Consider the following 15009-nt stretch of genomic DNA (forward strand, 5'->3'; position numbering starts at 1 on the left):
ATAGCTTTCGACCTAAGTCCAGGCCAATAGCTCCAACATGAGTTTCATGATATCTAGGTTTTTGTTCGGGGACATTTTCGTGACTTTGGAAAGGCTTTCATAGCTGATGTCCATTTTGCCCAGTAGACTTTGGTACACTGTCTCCAGAAAAGAGGTGTTATTATGGATTGGATCGTCCAAGCTGTTCACTAGGGCTCTGAGGACCCCGTAGAGCTCGTTAGCATAACAAATATCCAGTCATCTATCGTGTTGGTTCCAGGAATAGAAATCGCGTCTGAATAACGAGCAGATGGATGCCTAGGATTTTGTTTAAGTTGGAAGTTGTCTTTGGATAATAAACCAGCTTTTTCACACTACTGCTTTTGATGAAAAATTTCCCTCTATCTGATTAGTCTTTGGCGAGAGTATATAAGATATTGCATGTTACCCTGAGTTTTGTGTTTGCAATCACCAGATCAAACTTTTCAGTCTGAAGCTTTTCTGCGAGAATCTTTGTCTTAATCAGGACTTGGCATATGAATATAAGTATCAGAATAAAATCAAAGCGGATAATGTGGCGATTCAGAAGTTGGAGTATTTCTATCATTATTTTGTCCTCGTTCTCTTGTATTAGCTCTTAAAGAACTTAAACAGTAGTGTCAAAGATGGTTCACTATCGTTATCAAACTCTCTGACCTAGACGTCCATCTTATCATTGACAGATTCTTGAGTTTCAGTGTCGGTTCAGTACTCTGAAATGCTTGTTTGTAAGCAATAACTCGTTTCATCAAACAGTTCCTGTAAGAATTTCAAACGATTTTTGGACTATGGAGGTGTTGCTGCAGGCTTGTTCCTTAATGAGATTCTCTCTATGAGTTATGAATCGAATTTAGCGTACTTGTCTTCCCAGTTTGGCTCCTATGTGTTCAAGTAAATCCTGTCAAATACCAGACATATCGCTTGCATAATCGTAGTTTTAAAACATGAGCATCTCTCTACATGCGCCTTCCTTTTCATAGACTTTTAGATTTCTTTTTGGTAGTAACTTACCGCCAATTTGATTCTCTTGGTTGATTATGTAGCAAACGGATTGTAAACAACCGGCTTGGCAGCTAAAATTAAATTAGGCTTTTTGTCGTTGTAAAAATGGCATTGATCTGTTTACGATAGTCTTTGTCGAATATATTCTTGCACCCTAACACTTTATTTTAGCTCGATTCATTCTTAAGTTTGACATATCTAATTCCTTTCATTAATCTGTTCTTTTGTACTTGAGATCAATCATCCAACTCAGGTATTTTGCTTAAAAATACAATTTTAAAACTGACATGTGGGCCCCTTGGATGGGCGTTACTCTCTTTGCCATCCACAGCTCATAATCTACTATCCACCTAACTTGTTATAAAACTTGATTAAGACCTTGCCACACTGCAAATAACTGGTTCTAGTTACTACTAATGAGGTTTTCTCCCAATCCTCCTAGTCAGTAAAACTATTGCATTGGTCGACTGAGATCAGTATTTTCACTATTTTCCATTTAACCGAATTAAAAAAAGGGGGGGGCATCTGTAAAATCAGGGTATGTGTTGATAAAACCGCTGCATTTATCGACCAAGATTAAGATTTTAGTAGATGTCATGATGGTGTCGTGACGCCGTTATGTCATTCTTATTGTCATGTCAGTATTTAAACGCGCTTTATTGAACCGAATGGAAAATTGCGACACAATTTGTAAAATCACGGTATAAGTCAGTAAAACTGCTGCGTTTACCGACCAAGATCGAGATTTTTGTAGATGATATGTCAGTCTTTTTGTGGTTTTCATTTAACCAAATACAAGTTTTGATGGCGTCGGTAAAAATCGTGGCGCTTCTCGCCACCATTTCATCTACTCATCATCTCTTTAAAAATGTCTTTGACCTGCATACCAGAAGAGAGTTGAAACCCTCTGATTTACTGATACGATGAAATTTCCATACTCAGTTGTAGCAGCTAAAATTCCTAAGTCCCAAGCACCAAAGCAACCTGCATCAGCAACAGCACCTAGGTAGCCTCCACAACTTATACCTTTGCCATCAAAATCTAAACCTCGAAAAGTTCAACCACCAAATAAACTAATGGCAGGTATTCAGTCAATAAACCAGCCTTTCCCTGTTAAAACTACACAAAACTCAACAAGACCAGCCAACAAGGAGAGACAAAGGAGTGGCAGAAATTAGCTACCTATCAAACGGTCAATTTTCTCATTGACAGTATTAATGAAACTGTACAAATGAAAAACAACCTCACAAGAAAAGCTATCAGTATGCTTTTTGGAAAAGAAATATGGAAAACAGCAGTGCTGCAGCTGCAAATCATCAAACAAAACTTGGCTATACCACCAAACCCAGGAATCGTCTCTGAACTTCTATCATTCCAAACACCAAACCTAACCCAAATAAAAGAGCAAGAAAACACTGCAGTAAAGATAAATTGCCAGAAGATCAAGAGAAACTAAAAAAGAAACAAATAGAACAACTGAAAGTTGTTTCACTTCAGAAAATCAACAGTTCTTCAGGCGGAGAGGATTTTCAGCCTCCAGCCAAGAGGAACTAAACTGAACCAGTATGTCAGACAGTTAAAATGAACCCCTCTCAAATGTAATTACTCTGTAATGGATTGTAGTGTCTCTCAGTAGAAGTAGATCTAATATGCCTCCAGAAAACTAACCTTCATTAATATGAAAAAAAATTAAAAGAAAAGGCTTTGAGACATGCAGGAAAGATAAGTTAACAGGAAGAAAGGGAGGTGGTGTAGCCTTGACGATAAGAAAAGAGATTCAGTGCTCTCTAGTGGGCCGAGAGGTGGATCCTAATGAAGTTGATACAATTGCAGTTGAAATTCTACAAAACAAGGGAAAACTATTTAAAGTAGTCTCATTTTATACCCCAAATGGAAGGAATAATGTATCTGAAGTAAATTAAGAAGTAACCCAGGATCATTAAACCATAGTTTTGAGAGAATTTAATGCCCAAAGCTATCTATGGAAAGATAATAAGAGAAACAACCTAGTATCATAAAACCTTAGTTCTGCGAGAATTTTAGAGCTAAATTTGATGGTTATTACTCTATATGGCCTAAAAACTCACTACAGCCCAAAAGGAAAAATGTTTGGAACAATAAACCTTCAAATAGCCCCATTTTAGTGGTTATTTTATTTTTTACTGTGGGGCGTGATCATCTCTTACTAGGTTGCTAGCCACCGCTGCAACCTGTATGCTAGCTACGGCTCCAACCCGTATTGAAATGAGACATTAAACAACTCTACGATGTTATAGTGCCAAGCTACTTGTTTCGATCTGATTCTATTTATAGGAGTTATGGGCTATTATATTTGTTAGGTTTGAACCTGATCGTCTCTTACTAGGTTGCTAGCTACTGCTGCGACTTGGATCTTTCATAACACATAAGTTTTGGTAGCTTAGTGGGTAGAGCATAGGTCTCTTAATTCTATCTTAGAAGCAATTTGGAAAATAATTTGCAACGTAAACTATTGTCATATTTGGATTCAGGATAAAATTCTGATACTGGGGGTATAGTTTTCTTTAAAACAATGAATAATTCAAACTGTTTAGTATTTTTGATATCAAATCACTGCTCAACAAGATTTAGTATTTTTCATATGAAATCACCGCCCAACAAGATTTAGTATATTTAAATTCAAATCGGAGCTTTCAGTAAAATGTAGTATTTTTCAAATCGAATCGGCGCCATGACGTTTCTGTAAAAAATAAAAACAAAGAATTGAGGAAACTTAAAGAAGCTTTGAAGTTAAGCTGTTGTTCCTCGACGTTTGGAGTAATGGGATTGCTTGACTTTATTCTTCCTTGCGGGAAGTCTTAAAGATAGATAGATATATGGATAGATTTATACAAATATAAACAAACACAAATACATAAATAGAGTCAACAGGGAGCTAAGCTCGAAAGGATGGCTAACAAATATTACAATGAGTTCAAGTACACCAAAAATAAAGATAAAGAAGATAAATAAAAAAAAACATCATAACTTATAGAAGGAGAAGGACAAAGGAGGCTACCTCAGCACTACGAAATCTTAAATCAAGACAAAAAAACAAATTATCAAGAAAAATCAGCCCGTCATCAAAGGTTAATAATATATTCTACTTATTTAATCTTTACATGTGATCGGCTATTAAATTTTAAATTTAGTATTTATTTTTAGCCTGTTTGCTATAGAAGGTATTTGGTATCTTATTTAAAATAATTTTCTTTCACAATTAACCAAAGGGATTCTATACGCTCCAAAATAGCCGACGAAGAAGCGAGTGAGTGAATAGGGGTGACAAGAATTTGTGATTCAGAAATATATCTCGCCGGAGACTGAATATCATAATGCCAGAGCAATAATTGCAAATCCCTAAGTTGATTAAGGTTTAATATGTGAAGAAATAAAAATACGATTTTTGTTTCAGAAAGATTCTGAAGTCGTGCAGGACGATAAAAGAAAGTACCAAGAATTCTTGCGGCTTTATTTTGCAATGTCTGGAGGGGTTTTGAAAATGATTAGGAAATGTAGTGGGAGTAGTCATCTTAGGTAGTGGGACCGTATCTTAGGTATGATTCTATTAAAGAATGATAAAGAATTTTGATAATTGAAAAAAGAAAAACATACTTTAATCGATGTAAACATCCTAAATTTTGGGCTAATTTTATACGGAGATAGTCAGAATGACAGCGGAAACATAAAAGCTCATCAAGAATAATCCCCAAATATCTATATATCTCAACCCTTTTAATTCTACACCTAGAAACAACTAACTCATCAATCCCAACTTTAGCAACTCCATGCTTAGATCTCCCAAAAACCATAAATTCCGTCTTAGACAAATTGAGAACTAAGAGTTAGTTCAGACGTTTGGGAATTCCCATTCTCCTTATGGAAATTTTGATAGGGAGTTTCATAATTCCCATTTGGAGTATGGTTTGGATTTTTTTTTTCTAGTTTTTCCGCACAGAGGGCTGAAGGGATAGGGAATTCATGGCGGTATTTTTGAAATTTGAAAAATATGTCGATTGCCAGGCATCACAAAACAACCAATTTGATTGCCTTTGTACAGAATTATAAATTTTAGTTTGATACTTCAAGTACAGACTACAAGAAAAGTCAAAAGCTAAAAAAGCAACTTCCAAGTCTGTATCTTAATTCATGACTTTTGATGTTTGAATATTTTGCCAATATTTGCAGTTCGGATACGTGTGAACATTCTCTCTATTCTCCCTAAAGGAAATCCCATGCGTTTTCCCGAAACGTCTGAACTAACTCTAAACGATTACAAGAAAATCTCGATCACTAATGAAGGGATTTCAGCTTGAACAGATACCACTGCATTATCTACAAACATTACTGCTAGGATATCCTTATAGGATAGACAATTAGGGAGATCTTTTTTATATATAAAAAAAATAGTAATGGTCCAAATATAGACCCCTGGGGCACTCCAATATCATCCAGGGAGATAGGCTGAGACAGGTGGTCTTGTAGGTCTACTTCGAATTTGCAATTTCGTAGATATGACTTTATTAAATCCAATGCCTTTCCACGAATTCCAGAGCTATTCATTTTTTTAAACAAAATGGAATGATTTAGAGTATCAAATAGTTTTTTTTTCAATATTCAGTGAATCATTAGCTTTAAGCAAAATTGCTGCAACTGCTTGTTCAGTAGAACGACCCTATCTAGACCCAAACTGGCGTTTGGTTAAAAGATTTTTTTTATCAGAATAAGACAAAATTCTTCTTTGAAATAACTTTTCCAAAATCTTTGACAAAGGAGAAAGTATTGCAACATGTCGCTAATTATTAACATTAGTTCTATCGCTTTTTTTATACCGTGGGATAACTCTGGCATTTTTTCATTTAGTAGGGAATACCCCAGAAGATAAACACAAATTAAAAATATAAACAAAAGGTATATGAATTACAGATGCAAGGTGATTCAAAAAATTAGTTTAAAGTCCATCCAAACTTAATGAATTATCTCTATTTAAATCTATTAAATTTTTATGGAATTCATCAAGACTAACTGAGGTCAAAACACAAACTTGTATCCTTTGATTGAAGAAGGTATCCATTATATGAATGAGCTGAAGTCGAGCCATGGTTTTCAAGGCTAACTTTGCCTTCCTGGTATAAATTTTGAAGTATATCGAAGACCTAAACAAACAATTTCAGGCAGAATACACCAAGATTCATCTTGTCTATAATCGTTTGACTGAAGTGTACAAGAGAATAGCATCCCACTTTTGCTGCCTAGTTACACAGAAGAAAGTGATTCCCACCTCATAAACCAAAATGACACCAGCTACTACGTCGATGTAAAGGACGTGGACTGTCGGGGCCGAGTGGAATTGGTTTTTGCCAAAGAAAAGCCATCTCTATCTTCTGCAGTTGAGTTTAAAAAGAGTGTAGGAAATTTTTTATCGTGCTCTGTCATTAGATGAGAAAGCGTTTTTTTCAACTCCACGTATTCATTGGTAAGAAACTTCGATAGGCTTCATCCACGCTATGCTATGGGAGTAGTGTAAAATAAACCAAACTTGGCACTGCTTCTGGCTCATTTTCCGAATTTACTGAGTGACAACAGCCTGGAAGATATCGTCCAAGAGTGGAAGAAATTACCCTTTTGCTCTGAGCTTGGTATTTTGATTGACTCATATCCATCCATGTTTTGGACTCAAATTTACAGGCAAAAAGATGTTAATGGGTCAAAGTGTTTTCCTCTGCTCGGGCGTTTCACTTTAAGACTACTTGTTCTCCCACGCGCTGTCGCTGCTGCTGAGCAAACTTTCTCTGCTGTCAATCTCAACAAAACCAGCATTAGAAATCGTCTCGATTTCACCAGCTTGAACGGGCTTCTCAGTTCCAAACGAATCATCTGAAGGAATTGGAAACCACCCTTGAAAACGGTTCTGCATCCAAAGTGGGAAAACTGTTGGAAGGGGATTTGAAAAAGCTGGGCTACAAGAAGAAAAAGCAGAAAAAATGACCAACTTGCGCAAATGTTCCTTTTCTTTTTTCTAATGTTACAGTTTTATTACCTTTATACGGTTCAACCTGATTTCTTTTGCAATATAGTCGAAATATTTCTTTAAATTAATTTAGTTCTAATTGGTAGAATCGACCAAGAACTTATGTAGGATGACCTGAGAATTATGTGGTCAACGCGTAACTCGCCGGTGGGCAGCCTAGTACGTGGGCCCATGGGAATCTGTGGTGTTAGTCACTTTCATAGCGTGACTTCTGATGTTTTGTTTGTAGCTTGTGACGCTCGTTACTCATACTAAAGGTGGATCATAAGTTGTTGACATTACGTTATTGGCCTTCTTACTTTATCCATTAATGCCGAAAATCTTGAAAGAAAGGATTAACCCCAACAATGAGATTAGAAAACGCTTTCAGAATATTTTAATGAAACCTTCTTCTATCAGTAGTTACGAAATTGTGAGAACGCTTTTACGTCTTATAAACTATTAAAATATTTATTCAGTATCTGTAACCTAGTGGAATGTATGACGTCACTGGATAAATTGAATTGACTGGAGTTTTCCGTCCAATGCATTAATTGAACTTTTGGCTTTCTTAAATTGAGATAATTTAATATGATATCCAAGTGCGGTATGCCAGTTTGGCAATAATAAGGATTATTATTCATCAGCATTCATTCCACTAACATCTAAATACACAGGCAGTGAAACAGTTTGAGAAACCAGTTCCTATTGACAAGAATTGTCATGATAAGTGGAAATCTTCTTTATATAACTTGCTACGTTAAGTGGAAATTTTATGAGAACAATTACAGTCACTGGAATTACAGTCACTGAACCCCGTAGTGTTCCTTAGCATAAAAAATATCCAGTCATCCGTGTTGTCTCCAGGACTAGAAATTGCCTCTGAATAACAACCAGATGGATGCCTAGGATTTTGTTTATGTTGGAACTAGTCTTGGATAATAAACCAACTTTTTCCCACTACCGCTTGTGCATGTTGCCCTGAGTTTTGTGTTTGCAGTCACCAGATCAAGCTGCTCAGTCTGAAGCTTTTCTGCGAGAATCTTTGTCTTAAACAGGAGTTGGTATATGAACATAAGTATCAGAATAAAATCAAAGCAGATGATGTGACGATTCAGAAGTCAGACTATTTCTTTCATTATATTGTCCTCGTTCTGTTCTATTAGCTCTTTGAGAACTTAAGCAATAGTGTCAAAGATGGTCCACAACGTTGTCAATTGCTCTGATCTAGACATCCATCTTATCATTGACAGATTCTTGAGCTTCAGTGTCGGTTCAGTATTCTCAATTGTTTGTTTGTAAGCAAAAACTCGTTTCATCATACAGTTGCTGTAAGAATTTCAAACGTTTTTTGGACCTTGGAGGTGTTGCTGCAGGCTTGTTCCATAATGAGATTCTCTCTATGAGTTATGAATTGAATTTAGCGTACTTTTCTCCCCTGTTCGGTTCATATGTGTTCCAGGAAACCCTGTCAATTACCAGACATATTACTTGCATAATCGTAGATTTAAAACAAGTATACATGCACCTTCCTTTTCTAAGATTTTTAGTTTTTTTTTTGTAGTAATGTACCGCCAATTCGGTTCTCTTGGTTGATTGTTTAGCAAACGGGTTGCAAAGAGCCTGCTTGGTGGCTAAAATCAAATGAGGCTTTTTGTTTTTGTGAAAATGGCATTGATCCTTTTACGATACTATTTGTTGAATATATTCATACATCCCAGCACTTTATTTTCCCTTGATTCATTCTTAAATTTGACATGACTAATTCCTTTCATTAATCTCTTCTTTTGCACTTGAAATCAATCATCCAACTCACGTATTTTGCTTAAAAATACAATTTTAAAAGTGACATGTGGGTCCTTTGGATGAGAGTTACTCTTTTTACCATCTACAGCTTATAATCTACAACCCACCTATCCTGTTAAGAAACGTGAATAAGGCCTTGCCACACTGAAAGTAACTGGTACTAATTACTACCAAATAGGTTTTCTCCCAATCCTTCCAGTCAGTAAAACCGCTGCATTTGTCAACTGAGATCAGTATTTTCATATTCTTCATTTAACCAAATGAAAAAATGGGGCGCCATCTGTAAGATCAGAGTTTGTGTTGACAAAACCGCTGTATTTATCGACCAAGATTAAGATTTTACTAGATGTTCTGACGGCGTTGTGACAACATTATGTCATTCTTATTGTCATGTCAATATTTACACGCGCTTTATTTAACCGAATGGAAAATTCTGGCACAATCTGTAAAATCACGGTATAATTCGGTAAAAATGCTGCGTTTACCGACCAAGATCGAGATTTTGGGAGATGATATGTCATTATTTTTGTGGTTTTTGTTTAACCTAATGCAAGTTTTGACGGTGTCGGTAATTGTGGCACTTCTCGCCACGATTTCATCGACTCATCGTCTCTCCAAAAACATCTTTGCCCTGCATAACAAAAGAAAGATGAAATCCACTGATTTACTGATAAGATGAACCTTGCATACTCAGTTTTAGCTGCTAAAATTCCCAAACACCAAAGCAACCTGCATCAGCAACATCACCTAGGTGGCCTCCATAACTTACACCTTTGCCATCAAAATCTAAACCTCCAAAAGTTCCACCAGAAAATAAACTAATGTCAGGTATTTAGTCAATAAACCAGCCTTCTCTTGTACAAACTCCTACACAAAACCCAACAAAACCAGCCAGCAAGGGGAGAGAGTGGAGTGGCAGAAATTAGCTACTTATCAAACAGTACATTTTCTCATTGACAGCATCAATGAAATTGTACAAATGCAAAACAACCTAACATGAAAAGCCACCAGTATACTTCTTGGATCAGAAATATGGAAAACAGCAGTGCTGCAGCTGCAAAGCATCAAACAAAACGTGGCTATACCACCAAATCTAGGAATCATCTTTTAACTTCTATCAATCCAAACACCAAAGCTAACCCCCAAAAAAAGTCAAGAAAACGCTGCAGTAAAGATAAATTGCCAGAAGATCAAGAAAAACTGAAAAAGAAACATATAGGCCAACTGGATGCTGTTTCACTGCAGAAAACCAATAGTTCTTCAGGTGAAGAGGATTTCCAGTCCCCAGCCAAAAAGAAACTAAATTCAACCAGTATGTCAGACAATTAAAATGAACTTCTTTCAAATAAAATTATTCTGTAATGGAATGTAGTGTCTCTCAGCAAAATGAAGCATTAGGATATAGATTTAATTCTAAGACATGAAGTAGATCTAATATGCCTAAAAAAACTAACCTTCATAGTATGAAAAAAATTATAGCAAAGACTTTGAGACATGCAGGAAAGATAAGTGAACAGGAAGAAAGAGAAGTGGTGCAGCCCTGACCATAAGAATAGGGATTCAACACTCTCTAGTTGCCCCAAAGGGGCATCTTAACAAAGTTGATGGAATTATAGTTGAAATTCTGCAAAACAAGGAAAATCTATTCAAAGTAGTCTCATTTTATACCGCAAATTGAAGGAATAATGTATTTGAAATAATTCAAGAAGTAACCCAGGATCATTAATCCATAGTTTTGTGAGAACTTAATGCCCAAAGTTATGTCTGGAACGATAGTAAAAAAAGTAACCTTAAGTCATAAATCCATATTTCTGAGAAAATTTTGAACTAATTTGGAAGGTTATTAATCCATATTGTCTAAAAAGTCACCATAAGCAGAAAGAATAAATTTTCGGAAAAATAACTTTTGTTTTTGACGAAAACAAATATTACGCTTGTACCAGAGTTGCACACAGGCCACTGTATTATTGTCACTTCCATTGAAGATGTTTCATTTACTCCAACCCCAGAAACATATAAATTCCTACATTGCAGAGCAGAATGGACTGTCTTCAAACAATTTCTTGAGGAAAATGACTACTCAGAATTAAAGAGGCTACCTAGTCCCTCTGATATGGCCCAAGCCTTAATAATGTCCTAGATGTATTAGAGAAAGCAATATCCAGAAAGTCATCTCAACCATCTTTAAGATCTTACTTTAGGAAACCAAAAGTATGGTTGAAAAGTACCACAAAAGTTACAGTAAAGAAAATAACTAAGCAAGAAACCTTTTCAGCGGAACTGGGGCTCTGAAAGATTCTATAGAGATGAAAAGAACAGTGGCAAAAACCCACAAAGTCATAGAAATGGCAAAAAGACAAGCAAGATCCTCCTTTTTTGAAAAATTATACGCAAATACCCCTATAGCCCAAGCACATATTTTTATTAATAAAATGGCCGGCAAGGAGGATCAACTAGATAAAGTTCCAACATTTGAAATAAATGGTTCCTCAATTCAGGGTGACGAACGTAAATCAAAAGTCCTTGGTGACATGTACCAATAACAAAGTCCAAGCGCCAATTGGCCGTCCATTGGTCCGCAAAGTATATGAAAAATACTGCGCAAAGATGAACTAATTAGCCCCTTCTTAATGAATAAATTATAGATGAGATGGATAGATAAGGTAAGATATTTATTTCAAAAAGATCACTATCACAAGCCCACAAAGGGCCGAATTCGGACTTCAGAGTCAACATTATAAATGGTTGCACTAAAACTGGCAAAAATGCAATAAAAACAACAACGAAATAGAAAAATCATAATGAACAATCATTTAAAAGTCAATAATTAAAACTGTATGACCCTTGACATAGTAAATTTGACATCAGCACCCTGTTTCATGTATCCATGAAATAGGATACCTTTCGGCAAAGGAAGCAAGGGAAAAGTTAAATCAAATCTTGCTATTGCTGTATAATGAACCATGGCAGAAATGGAAATTTCCCAAGAATTTGGAAACAAGCTACCAAGAAGCCAATTAGGAAAAAAGGTAAACCTCCAGAAAAACGCTCTTCTTACAGAATTAAATCTCGGCTTTCAGATCTTGTAGCTAAAGATAATCAAAAAGATGATCCAAAAGAGATTAGAATGGTTTGCAGGAAAAAAATAGCCTCTTCCCTTAGTCACAATCAGGTGTTAGAAAGCGACTGTCAACACTTGACAGAATAATGTGTCTTGAAGAAGCCATCTAAGGAGGTCTTATTGTTTGGCTTTGAAGACGAATACAGATATGTAGACAAAGAGAAGTTATGTGCAAACCTTTTTTCAATGGACTTCCCTGAGCCATTTAATCATTTCATTTAGAATTACCTGACTAAGATCTCCTATTAAACCTCTGTTTTTCCTACTTTTGATATCAGAATTTGACCTTTCAAGTTCAAAATTATCCAAATGGGAGTTTGATGATGAATTCACTATTTGGGAATGTGGACGCTCAAAGTGAAGGATCGGAAACAAATCTACAAAAAGCCATATTAGAAATAGATGCTTTCTCAGACACGGAGTCCTTTTCAGTATAAGCCATTAAAACGAAAGCAGCGATCTTCCATAATAAAAAAAAGTCCGAATACTTCAGCTTTACATGAAAGGTACATTAATTCAGCTTCAAGATAACCCTGTGATTTTAGGATTAACTTTGGATCAACGGCTTGCATGGAATGCGCAAGTCAAAGCTGTGAAGCAGTCCTGGGTGAAAAGAATACCAATCCTTAGACGACTTACTTCCTTCTTTTGGGCAATTTCTCCATAAGTTCTTTTGGACTTTTATAAGGGGTTTCCTATATCGGTGAAGCCTTTTTATAACTTGTAGCTTACTTATGCTACCATGTAGGCTTACTATGGTCTAAAGTTTTTTTTAACCGTAAAATTTCATAATGAACTATATTGATCCTTTATGTAAAGTATCGCTACTACCTGGAAAAAATCACTGAAAGTTAGTTTGAATTTTTGTCAGTCAATGACTCAATTGATTGAAACTCTGTTTCCTACTATATCTAATTTGAATTTCTCGGGCCTCAAGGATAGGTTCAATCAAATATGTATATCACCCAATGTTATTATTCTTTGGCATATGAATGTTTTATGTAAGATAAGATTTATTGCTGAAAAACGGCTATCACAAGCCCAAAATGGCCGAATTCGCACTTTAGCGTCAAATAAAGCGAAAAAAGAACAACAAAAACAAACAATTAAACAACAACTAAAATTATAAAAGGGTCAATGTCAAATACTACAGTGTTATAGAAAATGGAGTTTTTCGCAAAAAAAAAGTTTTTATTTTGAAATTTTTTTTTTTTAATTGCAAAAAGTGATTAACCACATAAATTTTCTTTAAAATGAGCCATTAAACAACTCTTTTCGATGTTCCACTGCCATGCTATCTGAGGAGAAAAAAGAGACAAAAAAATTCTGATTATGCAGAATATCTTGGTTGAAGCCACTTTTCTTGATTGTCAAGCTAATATATTTTCTTGTTGTTCAAGCCAATGGACGGTAAGTTTCCAATAAAGGGGTTTAGGACAAAGTGGTTTTAATGGTGTACTTCATTATTTCACCTAATTCTAGTTTTAGGAGTTATGGGCTATTTCTTTTTTTACTATTTCATTTTATACCATGTAGGCTTACTATGGTCTAGAGTTTGTTCTTTACCATAAAAATGCAACGGTCCCAAGTTTCCTATAAAGGGGTGTAGGACAAGTTGGTTCTAATAGTGTACTTCATTATTTCATCTAATTCTAGTTTTAGGAGCTATGGGCTATTTAATTTTTTTCCATGGGGCATTTTTTTCTATTTTTTTCCATGGCTTGCTATTGCTGCAACCCGTATTAAAATGAGATATTAAAGATTTAACTTCGATGTTACTGTGCTAAGCTATATGAGGAGAAAAGGAAAGAAAAAAAGATGCTGCATATGCAGAATTTCATGGTTTCAGCTACGTTTCTTGATTTTCAAGCTAATATAAATCCCTTGTTGTTCAAGCCAAGGAATGGTAAGTTTTCTATATAGGGTTTTCTGACAAATCGGTTCCAATAGTTTACTTCTTGTTTTCATCTGACTTTATTTATAGGAGTTATGGGTTATTTTATTTTTTAGTATTGGACGTGATCGTCTCTTACTGGGTTGCTAGCTACCACTGCAACCCGGATATTTCATAACACACAAATTTTGCTAGCTTAATGGGTAGAGTGTAGGTCTCTTAATCTTAGCTTACAAGTGATTTTCAAAATAATTTGCAACGGAAATATATGTATATTTGGATTCACAATGAAATTTTGATGCTAGTGGCAAGTTTTTCCTTAAAAAAAATGAATAATTCAAACTGTTTAGTATTTTAACTTTTTAAACTTTTTTATAATGAAAAAGTTGTGAGGTTCTTTTTTGCTCTTCTGAAAATTTACAAATATTGAGACATGTCCTTTTGATCCCTGACTGACAGTATCTTATTTGGAAAAATGCAGACATTTTATATTGGGGAGTTCTGCAGGGTGGGATTTTCAGCAGGGAGAAAATTTTTAAGAATAATTTCCTTTCAGGAGGGATTAATTTTCTACAGGGGGGGGGGGTGGTATTTTTCCTTAGGGTAAGTTCCTAGAACCCTTTGGCTCAGAATCCTAAAGCTAGGACAAAGTATTGGATCAGTTTTGTTGAAACAGCAATAATGGGTTGTCCTCTTAATTGTCATTTTTTTTTCTAGCATCTTTTGAAAGATGGCCAATGGCTGACATCATTTCTTGGGGAGTGGATTTGAGGGAATATCCTATTTCAAATCAATTTTGCACTGAAGAATCCACTCCAAGCTCATCTTCTGTTGTTGCAGCTCACCAAGAGATGTCATCTATTCAAGAAGAACCTGCTGCAAATGTATCATTTGGTAAGTAATTCAAAATCTGTTATTGTTAAATTAGCCTGCTCTTGTTAGAATAGTTTTTCAAAAATGCAAGTAAGTATTTTGAATTCTTGTTTTCTCTTTCTGTATGCTTTTCTTGTTTGTAAATTGACTCTTCACCATTTTGAATATATATTTTCCCTCATGGCTATGGGTTATAAATCATCTCTGGAAACAGAATCATTAATTTGTGTATAGCCTGAAGTTTTCTATAAATGTTTTGAGTTTTAT

The 15009-nt window shown here is 35.4% G+C and overlaps 1 protein-coding gene across 1 annotated transcript in view; it reads left to right on the forward strand.

Annotated features, from left to right (window-relative positions):
- Positions 1–15009, forward strand: part of LOC148948156 (uncharacterized) — a 165059-nt gene that overhangs the window by 93950 nt on the left and 56100 nt on the right. The window contains exon 4 of the mRNA XM_089096122.1: positions 14587–14763. Within this exon, the coding sequence (XP_088952248.1) occupies positions 14587–14763 (177 nt within the window). The remainder of the gene's footprint in view (positions 1–14586; positions 14764–15009) is intronic.

The sequence above is a fragment of the Artemia sp. Qi Xiang Cuo genome, chromosome 10 (assembly GCF_049724085.1).
Source record: "Artemia sp. Qi Xiang Cuo chromosome 10, ASM4972408v1, whole genome shotgun sequence".
Taxonomy (NCBI): Eukaryota; Metazoa; Arthropoda; class Branchiopoda; order Anostraca; family Artemiidae; genus Artemia; species Artemia sp. Qi Xiang Cuo.